Source organism: Crassostrea angulata, chromosome 5 (assembly GCF_025612915.1).
Source record: "Crassostrea angulata isolate pt1a10 chromosome 5, ASM2561291v2, whole genome shotgun sequence".
In the NCBI taxonomy this organism is placed as follows: Eukaryota; Metazoa; Mollusca; class Bivalvia; order Ostreida; family Ostreidae; genus Magallana; species Magallana angulata.
In genome coordinates, this window is record NC_069115.1 from 36,066,897 (window position 1) to 36,082,563 (window position 15,667).

The window sequence follows — 15,667 nt, forward strand, 5'->3', positions numbered from 1 at the left end:
AGGTATTGTGAACGTGAGTTCCTCACATAGCCACAAAATCTGCTGAGCTATTCCCCAAACATCACGACGGTGAAAACCAGAGTGTGATATAATAACCAAAAATAAAAAGGGGGTGGCAATTTCCCAATATCGTAAATGGGGGGGGGGGGGGGGGTGTTAGGGTAGTATGCCTGCAACTTCAATTTCATTGGTCATTTGGGATGGCTGGCGGGGCCTGTCCCTCCAGCTTTATAAAGCACCATGTTAAAACTTGAATTCAAAATAAGGAAAATTTCCTTATTTTGAATTCAAGTTTTAACATGGTCCTTTATAAAGCTGGAGGGACAGGCCCCGCCGATGGCTGGCGGGGCCTGTCCCTCCAGCTTTATAAAGCACCATGTTAAAACTTGAATTCAAAATAAGGAAAATTTCCTTATTTTGAATTCAAGTTTTAACATGGTCCTTTATAAAGCTGGAGGGACAGGCCCCGCCAGCCATCCCCGCTCCTCCTCCCCTCCCCCATGCTACGTGCTTGGGCCTACAGTTGGTTCATAATCAAATCGTTGATAAAATTAGTCCAAGAATAATCCTTCGGCTTTTAAACCAAACATGGCACACATAAGGTATTCAGACTGGTTGAAATAAGGGACCACACCATGTTTTAAGGGGAGATAAATAAGAATGGTTGAAAAGTTGTTTTTTTAAAAATCTTAAGGACTGTTAAAAGCTGAAATTTGTGTAGTAGTATCCTCGGGTGGAGTTTGTTCAAATCATAACTCCCCGAGGTAGGGTTGGCCAAAATTAGGGGGGTGGGAAGGTGTCAATTTTTTTACTTATAAAGCTATGGAAAAAGCAAAAAGACTTTCGCTTGTCTAGAAGCATCCTTGGCTAGCATTTAATTTTCTTAAAGGAAAATACATTGTATATTTGAATACATAAATGTACAAGTAACTCAGTTCTTTCAAGCTTCAAAATGCTTTATACTTGCAATAATTGCTACAACACATTGTTCTCAAGTTCAAGATCAAAACAACAAATACATGTAAGTGTTTTCCTTACAGCATGTTATCCTTTTATTCAATATATTTAAAGATTCTTATTTTTCCATCCGAGCATCCAATACAAAGGGAGTAATTGGCATCAACTGTCAGCGTGATTGGCTGAAAGTCGTTTTCTTTCGATGAAACGTCATACAGTTTCTGAAGATTACCATTACCATCCAATACATGTACAGAATGATTCCCTGCGTCCGCCACCACGATGTGTCCTAGTGTATCAGTACAAATACCTCTTGGCTGAAATTCGAGATTTGTATTCCTGTGACCATAGTAAGAAAAACGAAAGTTTCCTTTTTTGTCGAATACATCTACATCTTTGTGAGAAATACAGATGTCTCCATTTATATTTTCCGCAATGTAATAAGTTGCACGACATTTTGTGTTTCTTGACACTAAGTTCTTAAACAATAAAGAATTTTTTATTTCATTGGTACAGTGACCATGTTTGTCATATTTTGATAGTTTTCCCTCCGTAAGTTCCGAATTAATGATTCCGATCACGACCCCTGTGTTTTCTTCGGGACAGTACATGCAAATTGGATAAGCAGCATCAAAATCTAAGAAAACGGTTTCCTCTCCGTTTTTGTTTAACTTGGTCAAAAGGCATCTCTTTTTTCTAAACAGAACACTTCCATCAGCTAGACAAATCGGTTGATTTCTTAGCTGGGCAACCTCTGTTGTCACTTCAAAGATAACAATACCCGACCGATTGTACTTTTTAAAAGACGTCTCGCCTTCAGAAAATACCCAAAATGCGTCATCATTTATGTCGTACGTTAGCGACTGTACAGATCCTTGTCCAACTCGGAACACCTCTAATTCCATCATGTTATGAATAAGATGAGTGCCTGCTGTATTTAAAGTATCTAAAGTTATTTTACCCGACAACTGTATAAAGAGCTCATCATCCACTGTCCCTTTAATGAATTGCAGTGCGTGCGGGAATGGAGAACGCTGAAACGCCTCGGAATCATGTGATTCTTCTGGGACGTCTGCATACAAAATGAATGCATGTCTTTCCGACGCAATTTCATTTTGATACTTTGAAATAAATGATTGCACTTTGGACATGCATTCTGAAACATGTTTCTTCTGAATTTGAATTCTGCATTGTTCCTGTTTCTGTTTTGATTTAGCAGTTTGTAAGAGACATTTTTCCTCCAACTCAAGTTTTAAGCGAGTCTCCTTAAAATGAGCGACAATTTGAGTTTCAAGGGTTTCACATTGTTTTTCATTTATCGTTTCATCCTTTATTAGTTCATCTAAATAACTTTGATGTTTTGGTAATTCTGATTGCAGAAATTCGAACTTTTGGTCGAGTTTCTTTTTCTTTTGAATATAAAGCTCTTCGGTCAATATCACCTTATGGCCATTGTGCTCAAAGACTAAACATTTTTCACAAATTGGAATCTCGCATTCTTTGCAGCAGACGTTAGTGCGAAAACCTGGATGTGACCTACAGACTTGTACAGAAGGCACTTCGTTCAATAGTGACAAGGACTCAAATGTTAGCAAAGTTACCTCGTGGTCAAATGAAGATTTACTTTTTGTGTGAATGCCCTTGCATCTGCTGCAAAGCTTATCGTGGCATGTCTTGCAAAGGTGTTCTGCTGCATTTTCGCAGGTGTCGCATGGCATTACACTCTGTACTTGAACTTCTTCGTGGTCTAACACACCTGCCATATTACCTGTTAAGATATAGCATAATATCAAGAGTAAAATTTATGTTACTTGTTCACAGGTGCTTGAGGACAGGACCGACCTCCGTTCCACTGTGACCCTCCCCACGTATAGACCCCCCACGGTTGTAAGCCCTTTTCACCCTTTTAAGACCTATTTCTCATCTATTAATACCGTAATAACGAAAATGTAAGAACATTTTATAAAACTCAGTATCAAACAACATTATAAAAATATTGCTTGTTTGGGGGTAACAGCTGAAATTGACACCCCGAGAAAAAACCATTGCCCACCGACAAGAATTCTATATGCACCTTAGAGAAGGATTTAACTTATTTAGCAATAAGAAATAACACAAGTTTTATTCCAAAATATTTCTTTTTTATTAGCAAGTTGGGTGATAGAAATTAGTATTAAATCATTTAAAAACATTTAATTGGATTTATATTTATATCCATGTCAACATATATATATATATATATATATATATATATATATATATATATATATATATATATATATATATATATATATATATATATATATACAAATAATTTGTACAAGAGGTAAAAACGTTTCATCGTACATTTTTCTACTTTCGATATCATTTTGAAGAAACTGTCATTTATTTTAAATTTATAACTATTTAATAAAATCCTGCATTCCTTTTTACAATGATATAATCACATACTGTTGGTTTTGAGGGACATTTTTTCAAATGATCACTATTGACGAGAAAATAGGCCTAAAAGTAATGAAACAATTTAAGGCAGAAAGGTAACCGTGCATGGTCAACAAATTAAGCATCAGATTTACCTTAAAGTTTGTGACATATGATATTTTTGGCCATAAACTAAAATTCAGTGAAGAAATAATCCCCCAAAAAATAGCTTTAAAATTTGAACATTTTTCATTAAATATTTAAAAAAGTATAGCCTAAAAATGGTCACACTCATCCAGCGAGTTCAATCGATGGTTTAGAAATAATCGCACCAACAAAAATGTAAAAGTTCGTACCACCAACAAATACAAACAATGATGTTAACATTAAATCTAGAGCACAAAACATTTTTCACAATTAAAATTATCACTGATTTTTACCTTTTTTTTTGCTTATGAATCATCACGTCCATAGCTTTGCAGTAAAATATGGTGCAACATACCTTGCAAAAATGTTAATAAAATCGGTATTTACTTGTATTTAAAAAAAAAATATTTCTGATTCTTTGCATATGTTAAAATCTTTGTTGGAGAAACAAATAAAATTGATATATTCCTTTTGTTACAATTTTATAGTATTAAAAGGTGTGCATGCAACTCTTTGTCGTCGGGTGGATTTGCGGCTCCAAAATAATAACTATCATTAAGTTTACAATGGCTTTATTCAGGTGCTAATTAATTGACAATAAGATGTGTTACTTTTCCTTAGGCTTCAAATAAAAAATATAAAAAAGGGGATCTGATATATAGAGATACCCAGGTAGCACAAAACGTTTTCATAACATTTTATTCTGGTTGTAAGGTTGATTTCCAAGAACGTTTTCATAAAAACATTTTTAGAACGTTTTAAAAACATTTTATTTTTGTTGAAAGGGTGTTATAAGAAAACATTATCAATACAACATTTTAAAAACATTTCCGTTTAGTTTTGACAACGTTGTAAAAACATTATTAAAAATGTTATGGTTATTTAGCATAAAAACATTTCTAGAATATGTTATAAAAATGTTTTATTTGTGATTTTTATAACACTGTCAATTAGAAACGCCTGACCAAAATTGCTTTCATTGTATTGGTATTTCAAATGCATATTTCTTTATCGTCAGAAAACTGCTTATAATACAAAATGAAAATGTTATTAGACAGCATAATAAAAACATTACCTGGCACTGTTTGAAGAACGTTTCTAAAACATCTAAATAATCGAATTGTTTTTTTCTCTTTTAAATGCTTAAGATTGGCATACCTCAGTTATGCATGCTACGCACAAAATAAAAGTTAAGCAATAATTACATTTTAGAACACTGTATATTAAATATCATTATTAAAAAAAACAGATTACTGTTTGTTGTATTTTTTTTAAAATTTAAATATTAAAAAGACAGAGCATGAGTTTGATTAAACATGCATCTAACTATGGAAAATATATGAAATACTTAGAGTGCAGGGCATTGGGTTTTCCCTTTCAATGTGTTTACTGCGAGTTAATTGAATATTACAGCGGGATGCCATGGCCAGGGTAAAAGCAGCCGATCCCAGTTATACAGTTTCCGCGCTATTTGGTATCTTACTGGGTCAGAATTTTTGAAATACCCACGCCATTTTATAAAGAGCAAGGATTTGGAATGGGGGATATTTTCGGTAAATGTAAGTATTTTTTTTATCTTTCAATGCAGAATAATAACTTGGGTTGTGTGCACATGTACATTTAACGGCTTTGCGCTAAGCCATATCATATCTATATACTTCTTGTGTTATTTAATTGGCGATATATGTGTACATATCGATATATGTGTACATATGCTAGCGATATACAACTCCAATACCATGTTGTTTTCAACTTTTGAATACAATTATATTTTCCATTTAATAGGGGCTGCTCCCAGAGCTTGACTACAGTGTTCCACTCCAGAGTGAGAAGTTTTGTTTCATTGTGTTGATGTTAGCCGAAGATATGACTTTCATGGGGTATCAAGCATATAGGTATTTGAAATTTTTTCCCCAGCATTATATACATGTATTTATTTTTTTTTATATAAACTACATGCAGTTGTTGATTGAACTTGCTAAATGCATTAATTTTGTTTTGTTTTTTTGTTTCAGGGCTAAGAAATTCAGTGAAACACATCTGTTGCAACTATCACAATCGAAATGTGTGAAAACTTTTCAGACAATTGTGTAACTGTGACTACTGGGATGCTGTGAAGTCTTGATATCTAATGACAATGGATTACACTGTGGATTTATATCGTTCATTTTGTGAAGTATAGTTCTGTGATAATACAGTTGGAAAATTTTAAATGATGTTGTTCTGCATCTTCGCTAGCCAAGGGTTTTCGGTCCACTTTGCTCCCCATTTATGGGGAGCAAAGTGGACCGAAAACCCTTGGCTAGCGAAGATGGTTGTTCTGTTGTGTCTGAAAATGTTTAAGGCTCATGTCTTTTATATAAAGCATTTAAAACTGTTGTATTAAAAACCTTAGGTTTTAAAAGTAGAAAGAAAGTTTCATAAGGAAATGAAATGATTTTAAAATCGTTCCCAAAATGATAACATACTGTGCACGTGGTTTCATCAATATTCGTTGAATACCAATTTTCGTTGATTTCGTTGTTAAGTTTATCCTTGAAATTGAATATTCATTGAACTGAAATTTCTACTAATATTTTGTATTGATAAGGTCATTGGTCACGAATTTACGTATCCTTGAAACTGTGATTTTCACTTTATCCACGAAAATTGATACCCTTAAAAATTAATGAAACCACAGAACTATGTTTACAAAATGTTTCTCTCGAACATTTTGTTAACATTTCTTAGAAACGTTTTTAGAAAATGTTGTTATAACGTAACAAAAACCACACAGATTTACGCTGTGATAACGTTTTTAAAAATGTTTTGTAAACATTTCTTAAAAATGTTTTGTAAACATTTCTTAAAAATGTTTTTAGAAAATGTTATTATAACGTAAAAAAAACCCGCACAGATTCACGTTGTAATAACGTTTTTAAAAATGTTTTCGTAACATTTCTACAACGTTTTTAAAACGTTGTGAAAACGTTGTTGTGTTAACTGGGATATTACACAGAAAATATTATTTAACTCATACCTGCATTTTACTGCACATTACTTTACTCAGTTCATTTTCCTGTATTTACACTTATATCTGCAAATATTTCTATACAAAACTTCACTACTTCACTATATATATTTTACTTTTAAACAATCATTTGACTCGTGCATGTACTTTAGTATACTTGTGTACTACATAAATACATTTATTTTACGACTAAGTACTACACGCATTATTCTATAAATACATACCATACAGTAATACATGTACATGTTAACATTGCAACAATACACATTCGTTTATTTTATACTAAATAGTTTTCATACGAGCAAATATTCATTAACACACTTTACTTCCAAATACTTCTAAATTACTCACGGAAAAAATAAAACAATGTTATCTGGCCATTTTAGGTATATATACGCCGTTTAATCCGTCTCAATTATAATAAAAACAAACTTACCCAGAATAGTTGAACTCTGGTCAGTAATACTTACAAATGTATATGTTACATGAAGAAATGTTTTACATGAAATGAGGGAGCTGGTTGGAAACGTCCCCTTTCTCCATTAGCTACACTCAGACTGAATTCCTAAATGCACGGGATTAGAAACCGCCCAGTAAAACCAGTTGAGAGAACTTATATTTATGGAAAGCAACTCTGGCAATAAATTGGTAACATTATAAACGTTAAACAAAATGTATAGAAAGCAAGCATGGATGTAAATTGTGACACTCTTAATGATAAAAAGATTATTTATTTGCGTCTGAGAGTGTAGCTATTTTCTGGTTTCATTAGATGATATGGTTGCGAAGTATTTGTGACTCCTAATGATATATGTAATTTAAACAATAAAAATCTAAATGAATTTCAAACATTTGAACATTAATCAACCGACAAAAATGTGTATAATTCTGATTATTTCCCCCTCTTTTTATGATATTAATTTACACAAGTTCTTTTAACGTAATGGACAAGCTTAACTGTTTATCTGTTAACTGCAGAGGGTTAAATACTGCAGAAAAGCGTCTAAAATTTTATACCTGGATAAATGATAGTAATTTTGATATCATATTAATTCAAGAAACACACTATACCGAAAATAACATTGTAAATTATGATGCACGATGGTCGGGTATATCTGTGCACTGTTTTTCAGACTCCCCTTTTAGCAGGGGTGTTTCAATTTTATTTAGAAATAACTTGTCATGTAAAATTATTAATACTCATAAAACAAATGATGGTAGAAAGCTTATGGTAAATATAGAGTTTGACCAAAAAATTATTACAATTGTAAATATTTATGCACCAAACGATGTAAATAATAGATGCGATTTTTTAAAGAAAACTTTAGACTGGATAAAAAAATATGCTCAGAGTTTTGATAATATTTTGATATGCGGAGACTTTAACTGCTTATCAGATAATCTAAATCCAGACAAAAGTGTACATCTGTTTCGATCTTTGTTGAACAAACTCGATTTATGTGATTTATGGAAATATATGAAAGGAAACAAGCAAGGTTATACGTGGTGTAATGGGGCAAATGTCCCAGCAAGTAGAATTGACTATATTCTAAAATCTAATGCTTTTTGTTATGCGTGTGAAAGTATAAGAATTCAAAACATTCCAGGGTCTCATTCAAATGGTACGAGAATGTCCGATCATAAATGTTTAATTTTTTCTCTAACTACAAATGAAAATTTAAGAGGACCAGGATATTGGAAATTCAATACTTCGTTACTTGAAAACAAAAACTTCATAGGTGAAATGAATATTCTCCTTAAGCAATTTGCCTTTGATAAAGAAAAGCCTCTCGATTCATGGGATATCTTGAAAAGAAGGATAAAAACTTTCTGTATAAATTTCTCAAAAAAGTTATCTAAATCATATAAAAGCAAAATAAGCTCAATCCAAAAAGAAATAAATATTATTGAAAACTTGCCTTATGAAAATATTAATATGAATAGAAAAAGAGAATTAGAAACAGAATTGTCAGAGTTGATAAATAAAAAAGCAAAAGGTGCTCAAATAAGGTCGAGAGCAAACTGGATAGAAAATGGAGAAAAAAATACCGCTTACTTCTTAAGTTTAGAAAAGAAAAGACAATTATCAAATGTGATTAAATCTTTAAGAAACGGAAATGATTATATATCTGATGAAGACCAAATTTTACAATCTCTTTGCGAATTTTATGAGAAATTATATAAATCATGCAACACAAATAACAGTACAGTAGATGAATATCTCGATAATCTAAATTTAGAATATATATTAAACGACAAAGACAGAATAGAACTAGACAAATTTCCAACGATTTCGGAATGTACAGAAGCTATACTAAGTATGAAAAAAAATAAGTCCCCGGGACTTGATGGATTACCATCAGAATTTTACCAAACATTTTGGGAAAGCTTAAAAGAAAATTATTATTGTACTATTCAAGAAATTTATGGAAAGGAAACTATGGCATATTCGCAGAGACTCTCTCTAATCACTCTATTATTTAAAAAAGGAGATCCACAAAACTTAAATAATTATAGACCTATTAGCCTGACAAACACCGATTATAAAATTATTGCTTTTATTTTTGCTAACAGACTTCAAAATATACTTGATAAAACAATACATATCAATCAATCAGCTTATATTAAAGGACGAAATATAGCGTTAAACGCAAGATTAATTGTTGATATTTTTGATTATTATGAGGAGAATGACTTGGAATCAATTTTGTTGTTCCTTGACTTTCAAAAAGCGTTTGATTCTGTAGAGTGGAATTTTATGTTAAAAGTTCTTAAAAAATTCAATTTTGGAGAAAACTTTTTAAAATGGATTAACATATTGTATAACAAACCTATATTCAGAATAAAAAACAATGGGTGGATATCTAAGACATGTAGTATGTATAGAGGCATAAGACAGGGGTGTCCGGTATCAGCAATATTATTTCTTTTTGTTGTTGAAATCCTAGCAATCGTCATAAGGTCTAATCCAAATATAATAGGCTTTCAAAAACCTGGAATGATTCAGAGTATAAAGATTATACAACATGCAGATGACTGTACTCTCCCTTTAAAAGACGAAGCTTCATTGAAAAATTGCCTAGAGATAATACAAAGTTTTAGTAATGTATCAGTATGTCTAAAACAGAATGTCTCTTAACAGGTCCCTGGAAAAATGTTTTACAAGAAATAGAAAATGTAAGAGTAAACAAGACATGTATAAAAACTCTTGGAATCTTTATAGGTCAAAACAAAGAGATGTGTTACAATAAAAATTGGACAAAAATTGTTGACGATTTAGAAAAACTATTTGAATCATGGAAAACAAGAAAATTAACAATATTTGGTAAAGTTTGTGTAATAAATAGTTTGGCAATACCCAAATTCTTATACACTGGATCAATTTTAAACCTCCCAGATGAAGGTATACTGAAAAAAATGCAGAGTATTTTATATAATTTTATTTGGAATAAAAAAGACAGAATCAAAAGAAATACTCAGATAGGAAAAATTGAAGATGGAGGCATAGGAATTGTTGATATACTGATGAAACTTAAATCAATAAAAGTGTCCTGGATAAATCACATTTCCAAAAAAAACAGTTCCTTATCAATTTTTGTAGACAGTCTGTGTAAAGAAATGTTTTTTGATTTTGAGTATCTCTGTAAAACCAATGTAACATGTTTACATGATTATCAAATGATAAAACATTTTCCCCTGTTTTTCAAAGAAATTTTTGTCTTTTTTAACGAATGTAAAAAATTTAAATCAGACATGAGTCTAAACGCACTATTAAAAGAACCGCTATGGTGTAATAAAATTTTTGTGTAAAAAAAAAACCAGTATTTTTTAAAGAGTGGTTAAAAAGTGGTATTAAGTACTTAAACGATATTGTAAACGAAAATGGTTTGAAACCTGCAGAATGGTTTAATGACCATCTTGTCTGTAAAAGAAACTGGATATGTGAATATGTAATTATAAAAACGATCTTTTCAAAATGTTTTCAAAAATATGATTGTTCAGATATTCAATATGAAAACATTGTATTCGGAAAAACGTCTTTTGAACTGTGTTTTAAAAACCATGTATACATCTGTGATATTAATTCAAAGCTAATTTATGACATTTTTCGACAAAAACAATTTGTAGCACCATTACATCAACTTTACTATAAAAATGTTTTTGAAATTTCCAAGGAATCATGGAAATCTATTTATGAACAAAAAATCTTAGCCATTTAAGACAAAAAAATATCTGACTTTAATTACAGACTACTAAACAATTTATTATGTAATAGAGAAATGATGAAAAGATGGAAAATTGTTGAAAATGATATGTGTGTCTTTTGTAAAGATGTAAAGGAAAACAACGAGCATCTCATTCTGAGATGTAAGAATGTAAGTCAAATATGGGACACTGTTCAAAAATGTTTAAATTTTGATGTATCATGGAAAACAGTAGTAATAGGTTTTTATTTTGAAAAGAATGAGAAAACACTATTTCTTAACAGTTTGATTTCTTTGATTGCCTGTAAGATATATAAGTATAAAATGTATTGTAGAATTGAAAACAAAGAGGAAAAACCTCAAGAAATATGTAATCATATAAAATATGTACTAACTTTTTTCTCTGAGTCTACAAATCGTTGTCACAAAGGAGTTTTGCAATCCTTTTAAAACGTATTAGAAGCAATTTATAATTCATATAATAGGATACATAATTTATTTTTATTTTATATATATTTATATATCTTTTCTGTATCTGTTTTGTTATACAAATAGGTGCCAACAGGTCCACATACCAGGTGTGGTCGCTGTCTTGCTAACATGGGGCATTAGAGACTTGTAGTTAGTAGATTGTGGCCCTTCATGTTAGCATAGGCAATATCTTGCTGTACTAAAAGTGAAATATACATGTATGTTTGAACAATTCTGAAACCTTTTATCGTTACCTTTTTGTCAATCATATGTAACAAATGATCGGGTTTGGGGTTCAGATAATTTTTATATCATACGGGTGTTATCTTTGATGCTAATGGTAATGTGCGAGGATAGTCCGGATGACACTACTATATATAAGAGCACACTCGAGAGAAGAGCTGATTCTGTGTTCGGCTGTCAAAGGAGTAGGTACGTTAATACGACTGCACAGTGTTCGTATTGGGTTAATCTTTAAATAGCGCGTTAATATTTACTCGTATTTTATTAGCTGAGTGTACCTGGCTGCAGCTTGTGTCGGCTGCAGAGATACAGGCCTGTACATGTGATATAGGCATAGAGCCTTATCAGGACAGATCTCGCAGGTCTCGAGGCTGAGACCTGTGCCTCGGATAGAGCCCCGGGTTATAACCCACAGATCATCAAGCCCCATCCCTTATAAATAACTTGTGAATTATTTGTTTTGCATGCTTAAGGATAGGTCATCCTTACAACTATATCTGTATATATTGACTCGTAGTTTTTGTGATAGTTTCATGTCGGTATTCATATATGATTATTAAATAAACACATTCCCCAGACTGGTCTCAATCACCGAACCCAAAACACGTTACAAAATTGGTGGCAGCGGTGGGATTTTGATCAGTCAATTGTTTTCTACAAATTGTTAATATAATACTAATTATGAGCGTGCGCGATTTACACGCCGATGTAGAATATTTAGAGGGGGAAATAAATCGGCTCAGTAGAGAGATACATGACTCTCTACGGGTTACGAATTCTCCAGGCCGAGGCCGGAGACCCAGACCAGGCATGAGTACCAGTACCCCGTACGTGAGACGGAGAGATAGTGTGAGTGGCTATGTGTCTGGAGATGTGTGCTTGTGTGATGATGAGGATCCTGTACCTAGTGACCGGCCGCCAGTGCAGAACAACGCAAACCCAAGAACAAGTAATACGAATCCTGGACCGGTCCGATCTCGGAACTTTGTAAAACCTGCAACATACGACGGATCCGGTTTATGGAATGATTATCTGTCCCATTTTGAATCAGTCTGTCTTTTGAATGACTGGACAGAGACTGAGAAAGGGCTATATTTGGCTGCATCCCTGAGGGGACTAGCACAAGGTGTGTTAGGAAATCAGCCCAGAGACGAGAGACAGAACTATAGGAAATTAGTGAAGGCCTTGCAAGATAGATTCGCCCCTATGAATCAAACTGAGCTATACAGAGCACAGCTGAGGGAAAGGAGACAAAAGGCCTCTGAAAGTTTACCGGAGATGGGACAGGACATAAGGAGACTCGTGAATTTAGCTTACCCGACAGCCCCCGATGATGTTCGGGAAATACTAGCTACTGAACAGTTCTTAGATGGGCTACATAAATCGGAAATGCGTCTTAAGATAAAGCAGGCTAGACCCATAAACTTGAATGACGCAATACAGAGAGCTGTTGAGCTGGAAGCATATTATAGGGCAGAGAATCGCCACACAGATGCTGTCCGGACAATGAGTGAAAATACTGAAGACTCGTCCAAAGCTTCAAAACTCGATAATTTTATAGAGACCGTCGAGAAAAACATGCGGTCGTTACAGCGCGATATGAGAGATTTGAAACAATGGAAGTTTCAGTCTCAAAGCCAGAGACGCATGCCTCGCCCGGAGACACATGCAAGAGATAGTAACCGGACGAGGAAATGTTATAAATGTGGATCTGACAAGCATCTGAGAAAAGATTGCCCACAATTGAATAAGGGGTCTGATGACAAATTAACACAAGTTAATAGTACAAGAGAAACGAATCCCAAAACTGATACAAGTTTCCAGAAAAACCAATGTTCTAGTGATCAGTATTCAAGAGTAGTACACTCTATAAATGAAAAAGGGGTTTATGTCACTGCTCGCATACATGGGATGGATGCTTACCTATTGGTTGATACAGGTGCTACTGTATCATTGCTATCCACAATTTGTTATGAGAACATTAAAAGGGATGCAAATCACGCGTTGACTGAGGTAGAACGGGATGTACTATCAGCTACTGGTTCAGTACTACGAGTGCTTGGGCGAACTCCAGTAGATTTTACATTGAATGGCATTGCCCTACAGCAAGAAATGATTGTCGCAGACTTGACAGTAGATGGGATACTTGGACTAGATTTCCTAGTGAGGCATGAGGCCGTCATTAACATGAGGATGCATCAGATATCAATATCTGGTATCGAACACCCGATTCAGCTTGAGGGGTCAGCGAGCTATTATAAGGTGGCCATTATTCACCGAGTGACTGTACCGCCTAGATCAGAACTGGTAGTTGAAGGGCAAATACGTGCAAGTTCTGATGGAGGACTTCCAACCAAAGCTGGACTGATAGAACCCTCTGAAAAGTTTCAGAATTCATGTATGCTGGCTAAAACACTTGTCCGTAGACAGGACACTATTCCGCTCCGTATCATGAATATTTCGGATGATAGCAAGACCATCTACCCAGGTACTGTTGTTGGGAAGTTACATGCTGTTGATGAGGTTCTTTCTTTGGTGTCAGAGGGAAATAGAGACTTGGATGTGGACAGAGAGTTGCCGGCTCATTTGCAAGAGCTATTCATTAGCAGCACAAGTCATATAGATAAAGATGATGTCATGAAAGCAAAGGCTCTTCTTTTGAAGTACGCAGTTCTATTTTCAGAGACAGATGAAGATGTAGGCCGAACCGCCAAGGTCAGACACAAGATAGAGACTGGTGTCAATGCACCAATTAAACAACCACCCAGGCGTCTGCCGTTTCATATGCAAGAAGAGGTACAAAATCACGTATCTGACATGCTAAGAAGAGGTATCATAGAACCTTCTCAGAGCCCGTGGTCAGCAGCAATCGTGCTTGTAAAGAAGAAAGACGGATCCACAAGGTTCTGTGTCGATTACAGGCGTCTAAATAGTATAACAACGAAGGATGCCTACCCATTACCTCGTATTGACGAGTCTCTGCATCAACTACGAGGCGCCAAATGGTTCAGTACTTTGGACCTGAATGCTGGGTATTGGCAGGTAGAGCTAGATCCAGAGGATAAGAAAAAGACGGCATTTGTCACCCGACAGGGTCTATATGAGTTCAACGTAATGCCGTTCGGGTTGTGCAATGCCCCAGCCACGTTTGAACGATTGATGGAGACTGTGCTGGCTGGCTTACAATGGCAGATTTGTCTTATATATCTTGATGATATAATCGTTTATGGAAAGACATTTGATGACATGCTGCAAAATTTAGAACTTGTGTTCGAAAAGCTTCTTGCGGCTGGACTGAAGCTGAAGGCAAGGAAGTGTTCGTTGTTTGCTCGACAGGTGAAATACTTGGGGCATATCATCTCGGAACAGGGGATCGAGACTGATCCTGAGAAGGTAGAGATTGTTAAACATTGGCCAGAGCCAGTAAACAAGACACAGGTGCGCTCTTTTATCGGTCTTTCCAGTTATTACAGAAAGTTTATCCCTAACTTTGCTCGAATCGCTCAACCCTTACATAAACTTACAGAGGCGTCTGTTCCATTCAAGTGGACTGACGAATGCCAGGACGCATTTCAGCTCCTCAAAGATAGATTGATATCAGCGCCTATTCTCACGCATCCAGACTTTACGAAGCCGTTCATATTAGATACAGATGCGAGTCAGTATGCTATGGGTGCTGCTCTTTCACAACTGCAAGATGGCCAAGAAAGGGTTGTGGCGTATGCAAGTAAAGTCCTGAGTAAATCAGAAAAGAAGTACTGCGTCACCAGAAAGGAGCTTTTGGCTGTTGTCACTTTCATTAAGCATTTTAGACCTTTCTTGTATGGACACAAGTTCTTAGTTAGAACAGATCACAGCTCGTTGAAATGGTTGCTTCGATTTAAAGACCCGGAGGGACAGTTAGCTCGTTGGATCGAGGTTATATCCACCTATGACATGGAGATAGAGCATCGGGCTGGTAAACTTCACGGGAATGCAGACGGACTCAGCAGAGTGCCATGTGGCCAATGCGGTTATTTCGATGACTGGGACAAGTCAGAGGTGTCTGAAGGACATGTTAGAATAATCGAGGACAAAATAAGAGAAAATAGTGAATCAGATTTAGCTACATTGCAAGATGAATGTAGGGACATAAGACTTGTTAAGTCTTGGTTGCAAGATAAAACACGTCCCGAATATAGTGATATATCCTCTGAGAGCTATCTAGTTAAGT

General features: G+C 34.6%; 1 protein-coding gene and 1 long non-coding RNA gene across 2 annotated transcripts; one reads left to right on the forward strand and one right to left on the reverse strand.

Moving 5' to 3' along the window:
• Positions 1-853: 853 nt before the first annotated feature.
• LOC128184490 (uncharacterized) lies at positions 854-2,757 on the reverse strand. Its single transcript, XM_052853998.1, has one exon. The coding sequence runs from the start codon at positions 2,718-2,720 to the stop codon at positions 1,053-1,055; it is 1,668 nt and encodes a 555-aa protein (XP_052709958.1). The 5' UTR covers positions 2,721-2,757; the 3' UTR covers positions 854-1,052.
• A 2,030-nt stretch (positions 2,758-4,787) lies between these two features.
• LOC128186018 (uncharacterized) lies at positions 4,788-5,738 on the forward strand. The gene is made up of 3 exons (XR_008243878.1): positions 4,788-5,084; positions 5,311-5,420; positions 5,541-5,738. It is a non-coding gene; the product is annotated as an uncharacterized LOC128186018 (long non-coding RNA).
• The last annotated feature ends 9,929 nt before the right edge of the window (positions 5,739-15,667 follow it).

Coding starts and splice junctions, on each gene's coding strand:
- LOC128184490 (XM_052853998.1), bottom strand. CDS start 2,720: ATGGCAGGTGTGTTAGACCACGAAGAAGTTCAAGTACAGAGTGTAATG.